General features: G+C 43.1%; 1 protein-coding gene across 1 annotated transcript in view; it reads right to left on the bottom strand.

Moving 5' to 3' along the window:
* The window catches only part of DCC (DCC netrin 1 receptor), a 551739-nt gene that overhangs the window by 278161 nt on the left and 248958 nt on the right, over positions 1 to 24620 (bottom strand). Inside the window, exons 3-4 of the mRNA XM_062599476.1 lie at positions 17062 to 17346; positions 358 to 508 (exon numbers count right to left, since the gene is read on the bottom strand). Coding sequence (XP_062455460.1) covers positions 358 to 508; positions 17062 to 17346 — 436 coding nt within the window. The remainder of the gene's footprint in view (positions 1 to 357; positions 509 to 17061; positions 17347 to 24620) is intronic.

Here is a 24620-nt window from a genome sequence, read left to right as displayed (position 1 = left end):
AACATCAATAACATACGTCCAGAGAAAGTTAAGATGGTGTATCTCTCTTTCTAGAAAAAATACACATCATAAATTATCCATAAATATTCTCAGCTGTGATTTTACTGCTAATAACTTTACACTTCCATTTTAAATGTCAGCCTAAAAGTCTCTCATAACAGATGATATTTATGATCAAATTCCACCCTCGGAGTTTATGCAGTGATGAAGCAGACCAACAAGGGAAAAGCGGTGCCCAGGCTCGTTATTACCCGGGGGGAACGCAACGGCCTCCAGGAAACGCAGGGCCAGCGCCTTGCCGGGCTCCGCCGCGCTCGCGGGGACGCGCGCTGCCCGAGACGCCGGCCGCGCGGGTACCTGACGGGCAGCACTTCGTCTCCGCGCAGCCACGTGAAGGTGGGATGGGGGGATCCGGAAACGCAGCACTCCAGAATGGCGTCCTTCCCCTCCACGGCCACAACGCTCGACGGGCGCTGAAGGAAAAACTGCTGCCTGTGCAAACCCGGATCTACAAGAGGCAAAAAGAGACAGTTACCGTCCCGAACGAACAAACAGAGAAAGAACCCCCCCCATGCTTCTTTTTTCTGGAGAAAGGAGAATATAAAACTGCTGATCAATAACGGACCCAAGAGACTGCAGCTTTCACAATTTCTTACTGATGGGAAAAATGGAAAATCACAGCGGAGAGACATAAAAAGTCTATCAAGTGGCAATCTCGCAGAGCCGCTTACGGGCTGAGCCCAAGGGAGCAATTGCACGGCAGAACACCACCATCCTTCTGGAAGGCGAGAAAGGAGTGTTTATACACCGGGAGAAAAATTGGGTCTCGGAAAGCCGCAGGAAAGGGTACAGTTGTGGCAGGAAAAGACAAAGACAGATATATACATGTGAGGTTAAGAGAGGTACCGGATTAATGACACTGCTTTGGAGCTGGAAGAGGGACGTTCATAAATGTGAAAGGTGAGAGAAGGAAAGCTCCAAGTAAGGGTGAGGAGAACAAGGAATATGAAGAATGAAGTAACTCAAAAAATCTAAATTGAAAAGGAATAAGGAGAGAGATGAATTGTCCCAATTTTCCACTGCCCTATAGGGAAAAAGACAGGAAGAATTAAAGACTGGAGAAAACAGGGCAATCCTATTTTGATATTGCACATAGAGTAAAATAACACTGAGGAGTTTAAGCACAGAGTGGGATCTAGCTGAGGTTGAGGCCCGGCGCTGCTGGCCGGCTCCGAGCAGCTTTCCAACGCGGATGTCAGGAGCCATCTGGGATGCAAGGAAAGAGGGTCACTTTGCTTCGCTTTTTAATGAGTCTGTTCCTTCTCTAGTTAAAATTACTTCTCCTTATCGCATATATTGAAAATAACATACTGAGCTACAATAAACATTAATCTTGTTTCCTGACAGCATCATATAAACGGCACGCTACCCATGAATGTTCCTACCAAACTTCGCAACGGCTTAAGGCATCCAGGATCCCTTCCGCAGGACTCAGCCGGTCCTCGCGCCCGCAGGGATGCTCGCCGGGAGCACCTGCCGCCGCTCCGCAGCGGCCCAGCGCATTGCAGCTTCCTACCGCAACGTCCAGCCACCAGGCACCACAACCAGTGCGGGAACTGTCCCCCAAACTCAGTGGCTGCTGTGGCCCAGGAAGTCCCCAGAGCCGTTCGGAGGGAATTACGTAGTTTCTCGTAATGCAAAAATGGATGTATATTATCACCTTACTACATACAATTAAGTAAAGGGTAGCTATCAAAGCAAAAAACAAAGCATTTTTCTTTTTCCTAAAGTCAGCTGCCCAAAGATGAAAACAAATATGAAAAGGCAGAATGCACAAACACACATAAACAAAAACCACAAACTGCAGCAAAGTCTTCGTACTGGAGCGTCTCCTTCCCTTCAACAGCACTCCGCTCCGACATCACAGAAAAAGTCTTCTTTCATTAAAATAATGATCTTAGTCAGCATGGAAAACGTGCGCAGCAATAAAAAACCAGGGAAGACAGCAGAACGAAGATTAAATTCGGAGTTAGAAAAGGAGACGATTGATAATGGAAACGGAAGGCTTTAATGGAATCCAAGGCTGAAAGGGTTATTCAGCACAAGCGCAGCTCCAGGGGTGGCACAGGCTGCGTATTAGACAAAGCCGCAAAACCCTAACGCACACAAAAAAATAGTTCAACGTGTATTTCTGTTGTGTACTTTGAAAAAGCAGGATGGCACGTTCTTACTTTACAGTGATGTGAAATACCTCCTCATTGCACTGGCAACTAGGAACAACGTTAATGAGATTATTATTGTTTTAACTCCTCCAACGAGCATTTTTATTATAACTGTCAAAAAGATCTGAAGATCCGTTATTAAGTAGAGCAGATTTGAGCAATAGCATACTATTTCACGCAAGATAAAAACTCAAGTATTTTTGTTCTGACTTTTTCTTCTCACCTGAAATTTGCTAGGTAAAATTGTGGATGCTTCTGAAGGGAAGGTAACATTTTACAGCAGTTTCTGTTGTAAGCCAAGAGGGCACCAAGACGAGAAACTGCTGAATATTGCGAAGAAGGGAAGGGGAAAGGGGGCCCAGCACCCGCCTGGGACTAAACTGATTTGGCAGAAAGAAGAGAGGAAGGAGGATGGACTAAAAGCTGGGCAAATATATATGTACAAACATACTTGTATATACACACATACCTGCACACACACATATGTATATTTTATTTGATAACCTTATTAACCTAAAACCTTAAAATTTATCTGAAATTAATGTTTAGTTTAATTGTCAGCTGAGAAACATCACTTTGCCGCTTGAATTCAGTTTGAAAGGAGAGCACAAGGTGAGGCCCAAGTTTGCAGATTAAAGGTAAATAAAGGGCTGAAGAAAACATCATTTAGAAGAAGGAAAAAATGAGAAAATATATCTTTCCTTTTGCAAAATAATAGGAGGAAGAGAATCGTGGGCTCAAACCACAAAGACAGGAACCTCCTCATTACTCAGGCAAGTCCCCAGGAAGGGCTTGATGCCACCAGGAAGGTGTCCCCCAAGGCCAGAAAGACTTGTGGGTACTTACCTTCAACAGGCCACAGAAATAAAGATCTTAGTCTGTTCTTATGTCCAGACAGTTCAGGCTATAATCAGATTTACTACCAGAGGAGTCCGGACAGCATAACTAAATATATTTTAAGTGTCAGAGAGCAAAATCACAGTTTTCATGTTATGCAATGCAAATCTTGCTGTCAGGACTTAGAAAGAAGACTCAACCTGCTATCACAGACATATCAAACAAAAACACTTGAGATAAAAATCTTGCATGGAATAGTATGCTATTGCTCAACGAAAACAGACATACCATAACCTCCAACTCTTTGCCACCTTTTGAGGGAGGAATAAAAAAAAAGTGGACTGCCAACCCTCAAAAAATAGCATAGGAGCTCAAGAACTAGGATGGGAAGGACAACGTCAACCAAAGCTACAACCACGCAGCCACAGAATAACTAGCACCTTGTCACAGGTGTTACAGAAGTCCTGCTACGTAAGGAGAAGCCCAGCTTTTAGCAATACTTCCAGTCTGAGCACGAAGTACGTGCAGGGCGCTGGCAGGCGCCCAGTGGTTGCTCCCGTTGAAGATCCCTTCCCGTTGGACTTCACTTCTCAGCTCCATGGGCAGTCTAAGCAGCCCCAAGAGCGAGCAGCATTAACTTACATACGGAAACGTTGTATTAGGGACTGATACGACTCTGCAAGAGAACCATTGATTGTACAAATTCACTGTTCTCTTGTTTTGTTTAGCAATAATAAATAAATAAATCAATACAAAATATTTTAAAGTGTTTTTTTTAAATCATCATCATCAAAAATGCTTGCAATATTCAAAAACAGGCAAAAGGAGAAAGACGACGGAAGCAGCACACCATCGCGCTCGCCCCCGCGACGGCCTCCTGACACCACGGCCTGGGGCAGCCGGCTCCGACGCCCTGCCGAGCAGAGGAAGGGCGAGCACAGCACCCAGAGAGGAGCAGAAACTATGAAGCATGTGTGGGTAGGCAAGCAAATAAAAAGACAATTTTAATTGTATTACTAGTATTACAGCTTTTCCTGTAAATAAGTATTCTAACTGCACTGTTGTTCTGTTTTCTGTGATAATTAGATCTAGGCGGATGATGATTCTTGAACCAGACTGTTAAGATTGTCATTAAACTAGCAACGCTCCTGGCTGTGCTTTTTATACATACACAAAAGGGGTGCTTCCTCTTTCCGTGTAAATAAGATTTTGAGCATCAAACACTTAGAAGAGTGCTACTGCATATCGTGGCTCTGTACGGAGCTGGGTTAAGCGTGCACTCGCCAGACCTGCTGGATTAGCTCTTTTGTGGTCCTGCTCGGGACTTGTGTCCCCACGGGCACTGCACGAGAGACCGTGCTGAACTCGAGACACACAGGTAATTTTCAGGTCCAGACTGGAGGTGCCATTCGGGAACACCAGCAGAGAACAGCGCTGCTTTTGCAATTAGCCTTAGAATTAGGCTTTTCTGACACTGCAAAGGGGAACTCAGGAGCTAAGAAGCCTCTGTGTGGCCATATGAACCTCTCTATTTCTTCAATGCTCTATGCGATTAAACCAGTTATTTCCAGCTTAAAATAAATAAGATAATGTGAAAATGTCATATTTGGTAGATTTTTCCTTTAAGTGAAAAGATTCAAAGAGCAAAGGACCCACACCAAGCTCAGCAGCATCTCTCTGAACGAAGCACGCTCTTTGGAAGGCACGCAGTTGTGGTTACAGAGATACAGAAGTTCCTGTCATGCCCTTCTCCACCTGATCGAAGAGCACTCGGTATATTCTCCCTGACAAGGCTCTTGTATGCCATAAAAAAGCCCAAACAACCAACCAACAATGGACAAGCTTTAGCAAATGTAGAAGTAAAGAAAGAAGGTATTAAGGAAAATCCTGGTTCTACCATAGTCATGATTCTGTTCAGCCACTCAATCTCTTACCCATCACGTCACGCATAGTCTGAACTCACAGCTGCATACCCCCATCACTGGGCACAAGACAGGACATCTTTTGGTCATCTTCAGTATTGGTCTATAATCAAGCAAACTGCAAAACGATACATAACGATCCACCTCTATCAGCAAGTGCCCCTGAAACACTTCCGATGCTCAGAATCTCCCGTACATGCCTTCAGCATGAGATTTCTCACATGAAATCCAGAGTTGCTCTCTCCCCTTGCAAAACTGTCATTTAACTAACGCTTAAGAATGTACCCATACCTAAAACTAATTACAAAACAACGAGCTGTATGAACTTATTTTCCCTGAACAAAGCAAAACCTCTCATTTCTTACTGCATGTTGCGTTCAAGAAAAATCTTAGGTAAGGAAGTTACCGCTATACATCTGCCTTCCATGCTCCTTAAACTGACGGCACACAGTTAAAATTCGAAACTACAAACTGGACTTGTGCATGTGAATTCAATATTCTCCAATAACAATGATTTCTGTGAATATCAAGCTACTTGTAAAAAGTACATATTTTCATAAAGCCTTATTAGGATAAGTCATTTTGTCTCCTTTTTAGAGATGGGCATGGATTAACTGAGACATTTTGTGACGTGGCTAAGGCCACATACGCAGGCCAAGGCAGGGAAAGAGCTTGAATTAATTTCCTCTTTCCCATTTTTATGGGAAAGGCATAGCTTCTATTACATATTATTGGCATAATTAATAGTCAATGACTGTGCTCTCAGCAAAACCTCAGATTTGCATCAGTTTACATTGACAGGTGTTGAGGACGTATATGCTCTATCAAATTGGTCTTAAAAAAGTGTAAGTCAAGAAGGTGCCACTTTTTTCTGCCTAAAAAAAATAACATTGCAAGTTTCCTTGGATTCAGCACTTCAGCACTAAAGAGAAAAATGTTACTGCAGTATGTTAGCAGCACTGTATTTACAAAAAGAAAATGCTCACATAAAAAATAGGTTGCATCCTATTGTATTGCCTTGTACTGTGCTAAGCTACTTTTGCGCACTACAGTGCATTTACAAATGTTGCTCGGTTGACAAAAGACTCGCATATTATGCCCATGAAATTTTTCTGAATGCATTTGGATAATATCGTACTTGGCCAGTAAAATTTTATTTTTCATTGGAGCAGTTTTTATATTGCAAACTGCAGAACTGAGATGCCTTTAATGTGACACTGATGTGATGGAATATCTCTAAGTGTTCATAGTCACATTTCCAAATTCGATTAAAAGAGATAAAGATTTATACCAACTAAAACCCAATTTTGCTCTCTACTGTCAGTGAAGAAAGGCCAGCAAAATTCCCCGACCTGATCTCACCATCATGCCTGGAAGCTGAACACTTAATCCCAGTGAGAAAGCAAGAGTTACGTGTGAACAGCATTAGAGAAATCTGTGATTAAAGTGATACTGATCTCTCAATATACAGAATGCATTAAAATGTATAACCAGAATGTGGTTACTGCAAGGGGATTTGCTTCTCGCCCTCCAGCCCCCTTGCTAGCAGCTTTCTGCTCCATCCTTTCTGTGCTCCCCCCCCAAGAAACACAAACCTGGCTCAGCAGAGCTATAGGATGCGACAAGTCCAGGAGCACATAAGCAATAAGGAGACAAAGATTGTAGCATTAGCACTGACACGTGTCAGGGCATTAAGGTAGTAACGTCAAAACAGATTAACCAAAGTGGGAGGAAAACGGTGCCAAGTTGCTGCTGGAACCCAGGACTATACGTCAGGGATCCTATTTCCAACTTTAATGATGACTTGTGCTGCATTCAGCTTCTCTCGAGCCATAATGAAGACAAAATATTTACAGGCCTTTCACTTATTCTTTGGGACCCTTTGATAAAATGATAACATAAAATTTATTATGGATGTGACTGTAGAAGCAGAGAAGGGACCTTCTTTTGTTTTGCCTTTTCTATAAGATGAGGAAGAAGCCTTTTCTCTGACTATTAAAATTTTAGAGGCAAAAATGTAACAGACTGAGGAACTGCTCCACAACTATGTTCTCTTATATCCTTAAAATTTTAGGGACAAAAATGTAACAGACTGAGGAACTGCTCCACAACTACGTTCTCTTATATCCTTAAAATGGAGAACGGAGCTGAGACGATAAACTAGAGATACACGTTAGCATTCTTCCTTTGAGCCATACAGCAGAGCTCTGGCAAATGTTATTTCAGACCTGCGTTGCCCTTGAGACGCAAACAAAGATGCAAGCAAGGGAGCAGCAGTTTGATCCAATTACTAACTGGATCTAAAGAGCTGAAAAAAATAGATTTTTAATGCGACCCCATAAATTTAACTTGAGAGATTTTAAATTAAGTTCGCATACTCCAATCCTTGTCCAAGCTGAAAAGATCAAAACCAAGCTTAAACCAATCCTCAGAAACGAGCTGTAGCAGACTGATTCGTACCTTTTAACAGGTAAGTGGGACAATCTTTTAAATCCTCCTTGTGGCTATCCTCTAAGCCCTCCCCAATATTTCCGAAAAGGTGGTAACCCAGCAGACCCCCCACTCCAGCGGGCCCCAGGCAACCTCGGCCCAGGACGACGGAGCTCCTCCGCTGCCCGCCCGCGGCCGCCTGCTTGGCCCCGCGTGCGTCTCGCTCGCCTTCCCCCGGCAGCGGCTCACCGGGGCTGCTCGCGGCTCAAGGAGAACCCCAACGGCTTTCGCCTGCGCCAGCCCCGGGGCTCCTGTGTTATGGCCCACCCTGTTTACGACCAGCCACATCCAAACTTTCTTTTTTTTTTTTTAATTCTGCCCAGTTTACCAAGTTCTCATTCCTCAGTACTTACTACTTCCCCTGCTGCCCTATCTGCAAATCTTTTTCAACAGTAGTTTTGTTTTCTTCCCACTCATGTACAGAGCTGCTAAATGGAATATTAGATTACGTAGGATCGAGACTACATCCCTGGCTCTTAGTGAGGACTCCCAGTAAAGATATTATCGGCTCAGTAATCATCTATATTTAGAGATTTAATGGCTATAAATTTGACCTATTATATAGGTGCCACATTGATTTTGTGATTTTCTAATTTCTTAGGTAAGAGGTAGAGCAGAAATCCTTACTGGCGTCTACTGTACTAACAAAAACATCACCAAAAAGTTACGTAGTCATCCCCTCCGTTTTCATACAATAGCGTTGACTGATTTTAATTGCACTGGTGATTCTATTACTGTGTCTTCAAAGCTACAGGCCTGATAGACCAAGGAGGGCTGATCATTTTTGCAGGGGGATGTGTTTGTTTTTAGAATCAGTACCTCCAAGAGGTTTCTTCCAGTCCTCTGGAAAATTTTCAGTATTCAAAATTTATAGTCAACAATTAATGGGCCAGAGGATATCTCAAGATCTCCAGAACTCTAAGGGTTTTTATTATTATTATTATTATTTCAGATATGATGACCTTAAAATATCTTCTTTTGGACAAGATTTTTAAGTCAATGTCAAGATAGTACTGGACTAAAAAAACAGACAATACTGTTTAATATCCAATGCCATAAGCACCAACACTTTTAACTAAAACTAGTTTAGAATTCTTTTCTTGAACATTTCTGCCTTGCAGCCATAATTACTGAAACCTGTTCTACCACTTTCATCCTTTCAGAGTAAGTTCATAACAAAATTGCTTCAGTTTTATTTTAAAAACACATTTGTACTCTACTAATTTCTTGGCATCTTCCATGCCTTTGATTCATTCAGGTCTGCACCAGTCCTTGACTTTGATTCGTAATGACTGTTACCAGATCTCTGCCCCAATGCTCACAGCTTTCTTCAGTTCTTTTGCAACCAAACTGTGGGGTAGGACTAGGGTTTCAGCCAAGCCTCCCTCTTCTGTGTGTTACAGCAACATTGTGGGTATATATAAAATGTACTTAATTTCCTCAACAACCCTTCAAATCATTCCACTTTAATTCTCCCTGCCTGCTTATTTGACTGTCACACAGGGGAACTTTCTTCTATTTTAAAGAGAAAACTTTCCAAAACGTTGTGGAGATCAGAGTGTGCTTTGCTAGTAAACTTGCTCAGTGCCAAAGAAGAAGAAAATGCTTCATGTGCTAAAACACGCTAAAAAGCTGTGAGTTTGTAAAAAGCCCATAAATCACAAAAGCTGTAGGAGCAACACAAAATTCTCAATGTTCCAGAAACCCAAGGATGAAGGAGAACAAGATTAATTCCGTTTTGCCTCCACAAGCAGAAGTCTGGTACACAAGGGAGGATGCAGTGCTTGCCTCCCTCTGTTTCTTTTAGCAGCTTAATCCAGGACTTTTTAGATCCATTTACACTACAAAATAAAGAGATCGCTCTAGCAATCCAAGCATCCCTTCCTTACTTGTCCTTCTCGTAAACACATTGCACATTACCGCAGAATACCAGGCAAGGCGATTTGTAACGTGCGGCACTGGTATAACGCGGCTCTGAAGCTGGCGCAGATGAGGAGGAGAAGCCCCTGTACTGGTGAAGGCTTGCTCAAATGACATTTATGCCATTGCCTCCCATTCCTCCTACGGGCAAGCGATACCACAAAGACAGATGGACCTCTCTGAAACACCAGCAATCCCAGCCGCAACGCTGCCGTTTTGCAGCTTGGTAACAGTAAGTGTGATGAAAATCTATTTAGAGAGTACAGGAAACCGGCGTGGCATGCAGCAGGCCAAGGGATGAAGGAGAGGAACAGGGTTGCACGGACTTAAAGCAAGCACCCTTCAGCTGGATCCCAACCCAGAACCCGTCATCCCTGGTGTTCAGAATCTGTAAGAGTCAAAACATCACTAGTTATTAGCACCAATTTTCATTATTAAAGCACCGGTGCCATTATTTAGTATAAAATAAATCTCAAAGCAGGAATGCAAAGGCTGTTCCAGCACTAGAGAATTCCTTTTGCTTGAAATTCTCTTGGCCTGCATTTTGAGAGCAGATGTACTGATAAATTCAAATTCAAGAGAACCACCCGGCTGTTTTCTGCATACGCAAATTTGCAAGCCTGCCTATGGCCCGCTAGTTGACAGCATCAGCATCTTCAAACCTAGCTCAGCTTCACGAGGTTAATCACGCACTGGGAATCTCCAAAAAGCAACTTACGCCTTCAAATCCATTCAGAAACACAGTCACACAACATTCTTAGGGCCCTTGTTCTGATCTAAGTCTGGGCTTCAAATATCTTAAGCGCTGAAAGCAATCTCATTTGACTGATCACTGAAACTCGTACATATTTAATAAATCTAAATACTAATTTGGTAACTAGCCAGAGATCATTGAGCTGACAGCAGCTCTTTAGTAGACATTAGTTACTGTTCTTATGGTTGCAGTGATCCTGAAACGAGCTCAGCACTAAAACGGCACACCACTAACTACAAGCACGTCTCTACAACTCTGCTTATTCTATAAAATATATAAATTTCTATACATGCTAAACTGTGATATTTACTTTTTTTAATGACATATATAACTTATTGTAGAATGTTTGCAGATTTTAATGATAATATATATATATGGCAAATTGCTTAACCTGTTGAGAACACTCCCTTGTTTTGCACTGTAATCAGACTCCTCAGGGGTAGGGATCATTCCTCACTATGTTTAATAAACATAATTTGAATGTTAACAAATTTTTGTTGGAAGTTAGAATATAAGTAGCTTATAAAAACACACCAGGGGCACCGGCGACACCGATCCTGGAGAGCTTGTCTTGGTAAATGCTTGCAGACCACAATAACGTGAGTTCTATTAAAATCTCCTGTACAAAGCACCAAAAATCCCCCACATTTATCAAAAGACGGGCTTTGTACTATATTTATTTTCTGAACTATTATTAATTTATCAGCCTTCACTCCCTCAGCTCCTGCTGCTGGCTGGAAGCTTGTGCTCCACTGTTACCCACCCACGCAGCAGAAGTCCTCCCCAGAGCAGCCTTGGCTCTGGCAGTGACCCTGCACACCTCAGTGCCTCTCGCTGCTTGCAACCAGTGCTGCAGCACGCCTGCTGCAAACGAGCTCAGCTTCTCACACGAGCCACATGCCTCTGCAGAGGGGACCTGTCTCTGTTACTACGTAGCACTCCCCCAATTTGGGCATCTACAAACAACAGGTCAGAATTAGGCCAAGAGATGCCTGCAGGATATAAACACCGGAGAATATATATAGGGTAATATTTTGGTCTAAAAAGATACTGTGGTTAAGGTAAAGCAGTGGCTTGGACACTTACCAGCTAGGAGAGAACGTACAACAGCGTAGAGAGATCCTCGCTTGGTAGAAAAGACGAGATCTTTAAGCTGTCTCTGCATCTGATATAACCTCAATGTGTTGCACGAGAAAGTGAAGGCTGAGCTTCAACAATGTCAGAGGCTTAAGCTTAGCTTGATCTTCCTTCAAAATTTACGGTTGTAAAGTATGTATGATACAGCACTTCAGCACTTCCCATAAAGACTGCTACCAAACATGACGCCTTCAGGCAAGCTGCCTACTGTATTTAGATCACTATTCAAAATTCAGCCAAATTTGTGAATCTCATTGAAGAACAAAAGTAATTCAGATATTCTGTCCCTACTACAATAGCTTATTTAAGTAAGTCTAACATCGTAGTTTATCATCTTGTAAGAGATAGAGTCACTTAGATATCAAAGTAAGCCCTAGCTTAAGAAGCAAATTTTGTGTATTATTACTTAAATATGAGCATCAGCTTTCCCTCTGTTGCTGTTCTCCCCTCAGAAGTACAACTGCAAAGAAGGAACTGCACCACTCAGCTGCACCTTACCTCTGTTTGCATTAGATACGAAGAAACGGCATGATGTCCTTAGGATCCTGCACTGCAGCTCAGCCGGCAAGCTCAGACAGGCAAAGAGAACCACCATAACAGGCAACAGTACAACGGCCAATTATTTTGATGGCTAATGATAACGCAGGATTGTTATTTCTAAATAGAGAATGAATAGCATTTTGACATTGAACTATTCAACCTTTCCTTTTAAAAATCTCATGTGCATTTCTGAAGTGCATAAACAACCAAAAGAAACTTGCTAATTCATTTACAGAAGCAATGAATTTGGTTAACAATTCCTTAGTACTGAGTGGTGTAAAATCTGAGGTTGTTTGTACAGTAATGATATTTCCTCTAAAATAATTAGGAAAGGGTATGTAGTTATTTGAATATGTCTTTTTTTTCCTCCCCCGTTTTCAGTATTTACTGCAACTTTTCTCTTGAGATTAAGTTCCTGGACCCCAAAGGAGAAAGAAGCATTTCAATTAGAAAGGTGAGAAAATGTGCACTCAAAACAAACTTTCTCTGAAAAGCTGTGAGGGCTGCACAGAGAACTGAGAAACAGACAAAAATCTCATGGAGAGCTTTTTGATCAGGTTTGTTAGGAATTTTTATACTAGTTCCTCTTCAAAATCTGTTCTCGTATGGTGCGCGCAGTCCTACAGGCAGATGGTTTCTGACAGAGGGTTTAGGAGGCTGAGCTGTTTGCAGCACGGAGAAGGAAGTGTTAGGAAAACGTCTCTTAGCTTGAACTCCTCCCGCTGTGGCAAGCGCTAGGGACTGAGATGTGAGATATACAGATACAATCCAGAAGAGCTCTTCAGGGAGCCCACTCAACCCTGCTGAAGATGCCACCACAAGGGCCCACCCAATGGAGACGCCCACCGCAACGCACACGGACCAATCACCCTCTTCGAGACACTGCATTCTCTAGCAACCTTCACCCCATACCAAGGTCCCAATTAGTTTAATAAAAAGAAATAAAGAAACACACACTGTCCTTGCAAGTCTGCCCAACACAGTTTGGGTTGCCACTATTTAATAATCTTCCCTAAAGTTCTTGTGTGATGTGGTAAGAGATGATCACATTTATGGAGTATATATATGCAGAAGGCCATCTTTGGGACGGTAGCTACATCCAAGGGCTGAACACTGAATCGAAGGGAGGATGCAGCAGGGGCATTTCATGATGCACAGTTTGCAGCTTATCCCACTCATACTCTACTTTCAAATTGAAAGCAAAACTGAAAGATTTCCAATTCTGTCATTTCTGCTTTCTTATTAACACCTAATTCCTACCACCAATGACCTACTGTAGATACTCATTAGCACTGGTTGAACAAATGGAAGTGCCATTTATTGGATTAACTAAAACTATTCACAAGTCTATATTAAATTCACTGCTATAAATAAAAATAAATAAATGAAATAAAAATAAAAATCTTCCAGAGTAATAAAAGCATTTATATTGAGGAATTTTTCCCCCAAAACTGAATTTGTGCATACTTAACTGAAGCACAGGAAGTTCCACCTGAACGTGAGGGGGAATTTCTTCCCTGTGAGAGTGACGGAGCACCGGACCAGGCTGTCCAGAGAGGTGGTGGAGTCTTCTTCTCTGGAGATCTTCAAAGCCCGCCTCGATGCAACCCTGTCTACCATGCTCTAGGTGACGCTGACTGAGTGGGGAGGTTGGACTAGATGATCTCCAGAGGGCCCTGCCAACCTTACTAATTCTGATCATAGAATCATAATTTGCAGGTAAAGCTAAAAAAAAAAAAAAAAAAAAAAAAAAAAAAAAAAAAAACCCAAAGAATCGTATGTAAACAGATTTTTTTTTCCCCTGGGGAAGAGCCTGTTTCCCGATAGACTTGTGTTTTCTAGTATAACTGATGCCCAATGAAACCAATCATTCACCTACAGCTCAAATGTTCAAAAATGATAAGAGAAAATAATCTGTCTTTGAAACAATTTAAAAAATTGATCCAACTTGCAGGTATTCAGTAAATTCCTGTGGAAAAAAATTTCTTGGCATCCTCACACATTTGATATGCAAAACACAGACTTTAAATATGCAAAACAAAATGTAATTTCAATGTTTCAATTCTTGGTCAAATGAGTGCATTTTTGTTTATATTAAGAAAAAAAGTCTCCTGTCAGTCCTCCTGTCTTGGGAATGCTACCAGCTGGGTATCCCTGAAAGCAAGGAGTCAACTTACAGTAACATATAGGAAAGGATATGGGAAGAACAAAGAACAGATTCTAAGATGTGAAGGGCATCCGCTGATAGTTTTTGTTCACTTCGAAACACTAAAAGCTAATTGTGCTTCATCAGAGAAAATTCCAGTGAAAGCCTGTACAAGCAAAGATTAGCCAGCAGACAGAGAAGGGCTAGAAAACACCAACACTTGGAAAGATACTGTATTCTTGATAGCCTTATACAGAAGGAGCTACACTTGTGCTTTATGATGCTGCCCATGAATGCCGAAATCGATAAACCCAACTACACAGAGTTTCTTTTAGTGATTAGGCTAAAAATTTCCTGCCTAATGCCCTGTTCTATCTGCTAGGCATGTTAAAGCATCTACAAAGTACTTCCTTTTGGTAAAAGTGGTTTGAAGGCTTATCATTCATTAGTTTATACATTGGTTTTGTGTTGTCAAGAGAAATTTTCCTTTTTCTTTTGTCCAAAAAAGCATTAATTGCTTCATCTAAGTATTCTTTTTTCTTCCCTCTTTTTATTTTTATTTTTATTTATTTATTTTTACCAAGAAGAGATACATCTTCAAGAGGAAAGATATCTCCAGACCCACCATAAAAATCAAATCAAACCAGCAGCCCTTTGATCAAAGAAGCAAAAGTAGTTTCTCCCTTTTTATTTTCTCTTGAGTTGTTTGGAAACTGTAGAGGATATCAGAAAATATTAGCCAGGATCATGGCCAATTTTGCAAGTACCATTTATTATTTTAGGAAGTACTGGATATTCCAGTACTTCTATATTCACAAGCAGGTGAAATAAGAGCTCCTGAATGGACTTCTTGGTACTTGTTGCATGGACTGCACATATAGAAACAAGAAACCCTACTTCGGGACATGAGAATTCAACTTTGGCTGTTCTCTCTATTTATTGTGCAAATCCTGACAGTTCTGCTGAGTGTTCAAATAGGTCACAACCGCTACAACAGCAATATTTTTAAAATACAGAGAAGTACGATATACTACCTAAGGCTCTTCTTTTGGTGCCTATTCCTTTGAACAGGAATTAAAAGATTTTTTTCTTTTTCTTATTAACCAGGAGAAAAGACCATCAACAGTATTCAGCCTTCACTAGTTGTGGAAGAGAATTGCAACTGAAAATGGATTTTTGCCAACAAACGAAAATAGGAGAGGTAAACTTAACAGCAAGGTATCAGACAGTGCTGAACCAACGAATGCACGTGAGATCAAAATTCACAAGAGGCCCAATAAAATCCGAATTTGCTTTTCAGGAACACCAGTCATTTCCTGTAATAAGTTATGTCTGCTCACATTTGCATAAAACGAAGCTCTTACTACATGCCCAAAACCGAAGTCCAACTGACTCCTCTAGTTCCTTGTGACATATTTTCCACATTATTTCCTCTAGGGTTTCCCTGGTACAAAATTTTAATGTATTGGGAAAGAAAAGAATTCCTTTCCCTCCTATGGAAAACCTAACCCAACCTGTCTATAACGCATCAGAAACGTGTAAGAATGGGGGGGGAGGGAGGGGGGAAGTAGTTCTCCAAGAAGCTGAAGAGGTTGAGAGAAGCCCTTCAAGTCTATGTAAAAATTTGAAGTTTTGTGATCTTAAGTTTCATTACAACTGAATTCATCTCCCCTCCATCCCCTCAATGAACCTCAAATTACCATTAACTATCCAGACGCAGGAAAGTCTAGGTGCTCCTACAAGCATAAGGAACAACCCATGGCTCTACGGTTCCTGGAAGCCCCAAGAACACCAGCTCTGTGGCAGCCCATCACACAAACAAGTGAGGAACAGCTCTGGACTGTAGAGGTCTGGCTCAAACACTGGTTGCCAAGAAGACAGAAAAAAAACCTACAGGGTGCAGGAACTCCAGGTGACAGTCTTCTCCTGTTGCCAGTGATAGCTGTTGTTTTGCTTTACAGCTCTAAAAAAAGATCAATACTTACTGCAGCAGAAAGAGAGGACCTGGGCTTGGGTTTTTAATTCCATATTTACAGGGTTGAGTTTTTTTTTTTTTTTTTTTTTTTTTTTTTCTTTTCAGGTATCAAATCCCAAACACAGAAGGTTTATTCTCCCATATCCACTGCAATAAACTCCAGAGCTATTTACTAGCCCTGGAAGGGAGAATCAATACTCTCATCAAGCTTCACATAGGCAAGTGCACGGACACTTCCTCAAGAGCAAGTTTGGCCATACTAATTTCCATGGCCCCTAGACTTCATCTCTGAAATCTGGAAATCCTGCACAGGTGTCTCACTTAATGAAAAAAAATCATGAAAACTAACAGGTTATGATTAGAAAAGTATATTCAAAGATATCCTAGAAGTGTAGTGGTTGACAGCATCCTTGACCCATTTAATCAGTGGTTACGTTATTACCGTGCAGAACTAAAAAGAAAGGGGATTTTGCAGGAGGATCTTCTTCAGACCACACTGTCGATACTCAGCTCCTGATAATATTTCTAGAAACATACTGCAGCAATAATTGTTTACTTAGCTGATAAGTTTAAGAGAGAGATCAAGATGTTCATTTGGGCATGGACTGTTATGGTTAAACTGTTAGATCCCAAACTGTGGTCCTGGAAACCTGGCAGATCACATCAGACACTGAAGTATCCAAGCAACCTAACTTTGAGTACATAAATTCAGCAGCTAGTCTCAGATTAACTTTCTAGTCAATGGAGTAACAAGAATACTTCCACAGAGTACTTTGGGACAGCAATTTGGGTGTATCTCCAACACTGAGATAGGAAGTACCTGTCTCTCACCATTGACTTTATAAAGACCAGCTTCACACACTTCTGAATTCACTACTTGAAGTTAGGCAGCGTGAATAGTTTCCTATGGTGTCAGCTCCTCACCTTTGCATTCAGCTGCTTCTAAAGGTCTCCAGGCTCTTCAATGTGAAGAAGAACTTGGAAGCTTGTAGAAGTAACTGGAAAGAAAGTGGGATAAATCAGCCTAGCTGCCCCAGAAGGAGTGACTGCTGTATCACAGAACAAAAGAATATGATCAGAAAACAGAAAAAGGCAGTGTAAAAACTTGCACTTCTTACCTGCCAAAACTCTAACTTCCGCGTCATTTCCGATTCTCGAACTTGCTGGATTTTTTGCAAGGCATCGATAGATTCCACTGTCCCCCGGCTGAATTCTGCTGATCTGTAAAGCTCCAGAAGGCAGGACAGCAACCCGTGCGTCCGCTGGGCTCAGGAACAAGTCCTCCTGGTTTCGCTGCCAGTGTACCACGGGCATGGGCTCGCCAACAACTTCACACTTCAATAAAATTGTGTCTCCTGCAAAAGCTGTGACAGATTCTGTCTGGGAAAGAAACCTCAGTGGCCCTGAAAGCACAAATAAAAGAAGCAATTACACAGCTGCTGAAAATAGAAGTCGCACGCTGTTTCCATGCTGATCTGGATTTGGTTAAGAATTCAGAAAAAGAAAAAAGTGATATTCTGAAAACTGCTCTGAGATTGCAATAATGGCCGGGTGACTACCACTCTTCCCTCTGTAAATTACACTTATTAACAGCAAAGAAAACATATGCTATCAGCATAAAAAGTAATAAATTGTAACCTGTTACTTACAAATCCACTCGGCAACAAAAGCACAAATATGCTATCATGTAATACAAACTATTCAGACCAGGATGACACTCAAAGCAAAGCATAACTAAGCTTATGTAAGACTAGGAAAAGCACTGCAGCCACATCTTTGTTTAATGGAGTCTTTACTGAACTGCATAGAGTGACACGTGCTCCCCAGGGATACTATCCTTCGTATGGAAGAAATAAGTAACCGCACCGGTACGGCGTGAGTGGGAAGAGATGAGCGTGGCTGGCAGTAGAGCCACTTCCTGTTAAAGACGATCCTTGCAAGCCATCTCTTCCAGACACACAACTGGGCTGGCTGTATCTGTCTTTTCTGACGAGGGAAGCTGAAGTGCTAGGGCCAGACCCAAACGTTTTCCTCTCCTTTCATATTTCATTCAACCATGACATGCTTAAAACCAAAACGAGACGATTACGACTCAAAACTTCCTGTGCATCTCGTGCCTGCAGAAAGGGTGAAAAATTGTCTTCAGTGGACCACTGAAGGCACTCAGGGTACAGGATAGCAAAACCTGAAGTCCAAGTCTCCCACATGCTACTGAAGAAAAAACTTGCAAGAATAGGACACAAGTCTGCAAGATTCAAAGCCCAAGTCAGAGGTGATCACGGACTTGAGTTACTACAAGGCCGGTCATTTGCTCAAATAACGTACCAAGTCCTGAAAGCATAGGAGGCTTAAAAACACTAAAAGCAACTAAAGAGCACAGAGGAAACAAGCATCTAAATTCTCTTAGTGAGTAATGGCCTTCAGAAAGCTGTTGTCAGTAGAGAACTGAGCGAGCAAAGAATAAAGATCCTGAGTGTCTAGACATTAAAACACCACCCAAACATTCAGCAAAAGCAGCTTACAGGAAACAGTCACGTAATGAAAAAGGCTTTGAGTGGGAGCTCCAGGCTCATTTCCAGCTTCAGACGCAGATTTTCTTTTGCAATTTTGGCCAGCGAGCTGTTGCCTCAGTTGCTCTGCTCAAGCCCACTGCTCTTCTCTGGAGAGCCTGCAGGGACAGGCCACAGAAACGCGGGACACACGTGCGCCGGAGCTGCAGCGGGCGCTACTGAAATTCAGCAAGGCGGGAAACGGCTCCAGGAAGAGCCTCCTACCGGCGCGTCCGCCCGGGAAGAGGCGCCTATCGGAGCCGCCCGCTGCGCGGGCCCCGGCACTCTGCCGCGCCACGGTCAGGCTCGTTCTCCGCATTAGCCCGGCGCCGGGTTCGCGCGACCAGGCGGCAGCCGGAAACAGCTCTGCACCCGCACCGCCGCGGCTGCGGCCTGTGAAAGGAAAGCATTCGACTCTTTCAGCTTCCTAATAACAGAAATTGAAGATAAAAGCAGGGTGAGCAGTGAGATAGAGCTGTCAAGACCTGCAGCTCCGTACAATGATAGAGATTCTTCTGGGAGGAAAGACAGCAGAGTCTTACAACACACTGTAAGAACTAGGACTAAAATAATTGCGATAAAGAACCATTTTTTTTCTCAGAAATCCATGCAATAACCCCAGCAGCTACTTCACTAGGAAAGTAAATAGTGAGGGCTAGCTCTCGCACAGACAGACCCACTCCTAGCACGGACGTGCGGCAGAACGTTATTTATCCGTCAGGCAACCTCGCACGCCGCTGCTAACTTCACCTGGCACCCGCTCTTCCCCGTCTCGGTACGGCAAACTTGGCAAAGCCGCATCCAGCGCTACCAAACTGCGGCTTTAGAAACGTTTCAAGGGAATACAAAGAGTTATTGAGATTTTTCTTGTTAATAACTCAATCTGAAAATTCAGCTACCTTCATCCACCAACCTCATCAGAGCACAGAGGAAGCCATAAAACCTTCTTTCTCTTTAGAGATCAGAAAAAGTGTATAATAAAATTTATAGTTTGGCATTTCAGGGTCTTGCCAAAAGCTTTTGCTTTGTCCCAGCAAAAAGGCAGTAACCAGCTTTTCCCATGGTTATGATGTTCAGAACTCCTTTATCTCTCTGCAGGATGACAATATATGAGATCTTAAAGCTATCACTGGGTCTTTGCAGTCTCCTAGCTTACGCTAATCAATTTTAAAGACAGGTTTTGAAGCCACACAGATGTCTGGATCACAGGCAGCCGGCTCAAGGGAAGGGGCCAGTGAATGAACACAGAGAAAGTCACTTTTGGAGACAGCCCCTAGAATTAAACGTTACGCGTTCATGGGCACATGGGGCTCTGCAGCCGAAGGGTTGCAGATGTACCCTGCTGCGTTACACCCGCACCCACGTAAAAGAGCCTACTTGAAAGCAGCACCCAGCTCCGATTTACCCTGCAAGCTGGTTGGCAGCCTATCAGGATCCCCATCTTTCCTTACAGAAGACCCAATTATTAAGCAATTAAAGTTCACTTAATACAAAGGCTTATCATTTGGGGGACAGACCTCAGGGTCTGGAACACGTTTAGCTATTAAATATTCAGCAGTTTAGTAGCACTCAGTACAATCCCCCGGAGAAGAACCGCTTTAAATGCTTTGTTTGTTTCAAATTAAAGTCTGCAAGGTTACTTAACACCAAGACAAGACCTTTTTCACTTTCAATTCACACTAATAGCTGAAGGGCAGGAAACTAAAGTAATGAAAAAGTACGATTTCCTTCTGCTCAGTTCAGAAAACCGGAAAGAGCAAAAGCATGGGTGAGTGAATCTGGAAATACAAATATTTTAGAAACTGCTGCTTAATGCTCTCTCTTCCATGAGCTGGCTTCCAAAAAGTTGCTATTCTTTAGTTATTCTATACGCTTTTCATTTGCTCCAAGCCACAACTCTGAAAGATTGGCAGTGAGCAGCAGCACAGGGCCCCACTTATCAAATACTCAGAATAAATAGAATTATTATTAAAATTTTATACATCTTTGCAATTTTTATACTTAAGACTTGGGTAGTTATAGTTTATACAGAATAAAGTTAGACCCATTCACTACGAAGGGCCAAGCGAAGGAGAGTAAAGTGCCTGCCAAAGATGGAAACATGCTCTGGGGTTTCAAGAGCAGAGGAGGCCAGAAGAAAAGCTACCTGTGAAATAATTACAGGCCTATTTACTATGACCTGTTCCCAACAGAGAAGCATTTTAATCACTCCTGAAGCGTGCTCTCTAATACTGAAAACATTTTATCCTGCCAAGATCCTAACATCTCAAATAATACTTATCAACTGCCAGCTGGGACAGTGCTGCAAGTATGCTAGAGGAAGGGTGCCAAACCTCCAAGGGGAGACAACGGCGTGGCCTGCAGCCCCAGGCACCAGCTGCTCCCTTTCCCCTTACACCCACAGGGACGTTTTTCCTCCGCCATTGACACGGAGATAGAGTAGCACATATGATATTTTCATACTGGCATTGAACTTTCATCCAATTTGTACAGGTAAACCAAAAATACGCAGAAGAGCTGGTCAGTTTGTATGCATTTTTCCTTGACACCTAAACCATGCTGTCCATCTCCCATGGCCTCCTCCAGGGCTGAGAAGGGCCACCCTCCCCAGCGCCCAGCCAGGAACCTGCAGGGTCACCTAAAGCAGGCATCTCCACACTGATCATAATATGTATACACATATATATCACCAGCAAAGTAGGCAAGACTGCCCGAAAACAAGGCAGGATCATTTCCTCTGCTAGGCCCAGTTGGTGCACTGGCCACTCGGAGCATGATCCAACCCCACCACCGGTGCCCTCGGGCACACAGCAGCAGCGCGTGCACTGCCGGCACGGCCCGCCACGTGCCCACACACCTGCTGTCCGCCTCCCTTCTTCGCTAACTCCCTGTTCGTGCATACCCATATTTCCCCTACCAAACTCAGGCAGAAAACTGAGGCTGCAGGAGACTCTCCCATCTGTTTGTCCAGTATCCAGCACCACTTCATTCTTAGGTCTTAGACATCCTTCCTTGTCCAAACACATGTATCACAAAATAATATAAGATAATATGATACAATAACAAGTGCAATTACTTTACTCAGTAAAATCACATGAAAGCTTGACACATTTCAGATATTTGCAACGTAACAGAAGTGCTAAATGAACAGGAAGGCATCTGAGCAAGCAGAGCATCAGTGCCTGGGAACGCGTGCTGGTTGTGAGTTATGACCTCAACACGAATTCCCCTTCTCACGTCTGCGGAGATGCGTACGAGCAAGCTTAATGGAGAGTTAGCGTGAAATTATGGACAATGACAACACAGTCAAAAGGGTCAAGACTGCACCTAATCCTTGTACCCTGAACTGCTCCTGCAAGAAACAAGAGATATTAAAGAAAAAGGTATCCAGAAAGGGAGCGAGAATTTCAGAGAACCAGAGGAACACTTACCCTTGGCAACAAATTTGCTTTTTTTGCTCTACTCCGGCCTTTGCTAATACAGAAGACTAGAAAACCCCATTCTTGGTTCTTACTGCTCAGGGGGCACAGCCCAACACAGCTGTGAGATTTATCAGAGCTCTGGCACTGAGGGCCTGGCCAAAACCTCTTCTAAAACACCAGAAAGCTTCTCCAAGAGCATCGCTCTTTTGTGCTGAGGAGGGACTGGAGTGCTAGGCTACACCTAGAATCAGACTCCTGAGAGCCAGGAACTGGCCCTTTCGCTTCACTTGTAGGGCACCCTCAGCATTGCCTTCTCTAACACGACACAAGATGGAGAACACGCTGCCCTTCATTAAAGCTACCAAAGTGGTGCAATACCTACAAAACAGACACAAAACCACCCCCGAAGGTGACCAGAAAGTGCTCTAGTTGACTGGAACACAACACTTGTACCTATGACCAGGGAGAGGGTGAAGACCCTGCTTTTTGCAGAAGACAGCAGCCCTGCTCCCTGCAACGGGGCCTTAGTGAGGGAGACAGAGCACCTCCTTCAGCGCCCGCCAGCGACGATGCCAGCGCCTGCAGAAGGACCCTGGTCCTGTTTCATGATACAGAGCATTTCAGCGCCCCGCTTCCAGCGGCTGGACCGCAGGGAGAGCAAAAAATGCCTTTGAGATCAAGGCTGAGTGAGGCAGCCAGGCTTTAAGAGCGTGACTCTGCCCTGCGGCTCTGTCTCCAGGAAATAAGGACCAATGTGGAGCTGGCATTAAAGCTGCATATTGAAATTCAAGTCAGTGCTTACAAAGCACAGCGACAGGCCGGTCTGGAGAGCTCCCGCGTAACCGCGGCATAGCTGGTTACGGGTACATACAGCTCAGACATATGTACATATAAGTATATATACGCGCACACGCTGCATCCCAGTGCTTCACCATCTTCGACATGTTCATTCTTATGCAAGCAAGAGAAAATATTTCAATTTTACAGACAAGGAGTCAAGTCTAAGATGCAGGTTAAAATCCCGAGTAGTGGCAGGGGTACGGAAACAGGCACCCTGTTGGCTCCCAATAAGTGGAGGCTTGTAAGCCAGGAGCCTTCCTCAGGATTTCAGGCACTTCCAAAAATGCTACAGCACCTTATGTGCTCAAGACCACAGAGAAAGCCCAAGCAAACCAGGGATCTGAACCAGGGCCTCCCAAGCTGGTTTGCAAATACTATTTATTTCCTTTCTATGTGACCTAGTGGGGGTCTTTTTTGGGGCGCTGCAGAAACCCTGAAGTATAGTTCAGAGACAGCCAAAGAAGGAAAGGAGGTGGAGGGTCATGCCAAGTTCCCAGCTTTCATGAGAAAGGAGAAAAAACGCCTAGGAAAGGGGTTGGTTCCCCCTGCAATTCAAGTCTGGGAGCTCTGTCGAGGAGGGCCTGAAAGTGCACTTTTTGCGAGCAAAGCTAAGAACCACCTGACCACAATCAACACTTTCTTTAAAGGAGAATAAAGGATGAGTTTAAACAGATAGTTTTACTTAATATTGAATAAATGTCAAAATTACCTACTTAATATGCTTTTCTGAAGTCCTCTTCATGAGTGTCTCATTGCCTTTCGATAGCAGAGTGACTCATCCTATTTGGCACCAGGGGAATGAAAGAAACTTGGCTTTTTTCAGCCAGATTCATCCCAAACTCCAAGCCAAACAAAGCATTTGGCCTCATTTCAGAGGAATCAAACTGTGATAGCTTTTTAGCCCACACATTTGAGGGTGAAACTGTTATTTCTTCAACTTGTATTTAGCATTCAATTATCACGCTGGAAAATGCATCTTGACATTCTTGCTGTGAAGCCCATTAAACATCAGACAGTCCCCAGTGTGCCACTGGGAAACCTGAAGGGGCAGCTCCTGAGCTTCTCTATTTGCAGCCCTCTTTGGAAGCCCATTTAGCCAACCTCAGCTAACAGCATAGCTCAGTCCCGCTCCTGGAGGGAATCTCTGTACTGTGCCCACATACAACAGTCCAAACAACAAGCCACAGATTTTACAAATAACTGTAAAAGCAATAGCGACGCTTCTAAGAGCACTCTTGAATACAAGTCTAGTTTTCTGAAAATGGCCTGAGAGTTTAGGAGCCTTTATTCCACCATCCTTCACAGCCACATATGATCTAAGGTACTGCACCTGAAAGGAACCGCAGTGGGCACTAAGACTTTAAATAGCCTTCAGGATCTGGGTCTAAGGCTTCTGTTAAAAACAACCCTAAGGGAGAGTTTAGGCTCAACCAATTAAACTATCTAAGCTGCAGCTTGGAGCACGGTGATCCTATCTAGCTTTGGCAGCACCTCAGTTCCACTAGCATCCTCACTTTGAGTTTTCAATCCTGCTGAAGCGTGCTGTTAGATCACATTCCTGATAAAACATCAGGACAGCCACCAAGTTTCCCTTTGAAATGCACCAAGAGAACGGTCAGAAACCACCTTGTCCTCCAGCAACCCTGCCCCTCGTCTGGGGGCATCTACACAGAAGCTGCTGAACTCACCTCAGATGAGAGAGCAATCCTAACTCATGTACAAACATTCAGAATATCCTACGGGGGAAGGAAGGAAGGTTTCACCTTTCCCAATACAGAGGCACATCAGAAGTCTCCTCCAACACTCTAATTTTCTCCTGGAGCACAGTCCATTATAAATATTATAGCACCAATTCTTGGCAGCAGT

This window comes from Rhea pennata, chromosome Z, assembly GCF_028389875.1.
Source record: "Rhea pennata isolate bPtePen1 chromosome Z, bPtePen1.pri, whole genome shotgun sequence".
NCBI lineage: Eukaryota > Metazoa > Chordata > Aves > Rheiformes > Rheidae > Rhea > Rhea pennata.
The sequence above is the reverse complement of the archived record's forward strand: the minus strand, read 5'-3'. Positions and strand labels throughout refer to the sequence as shown.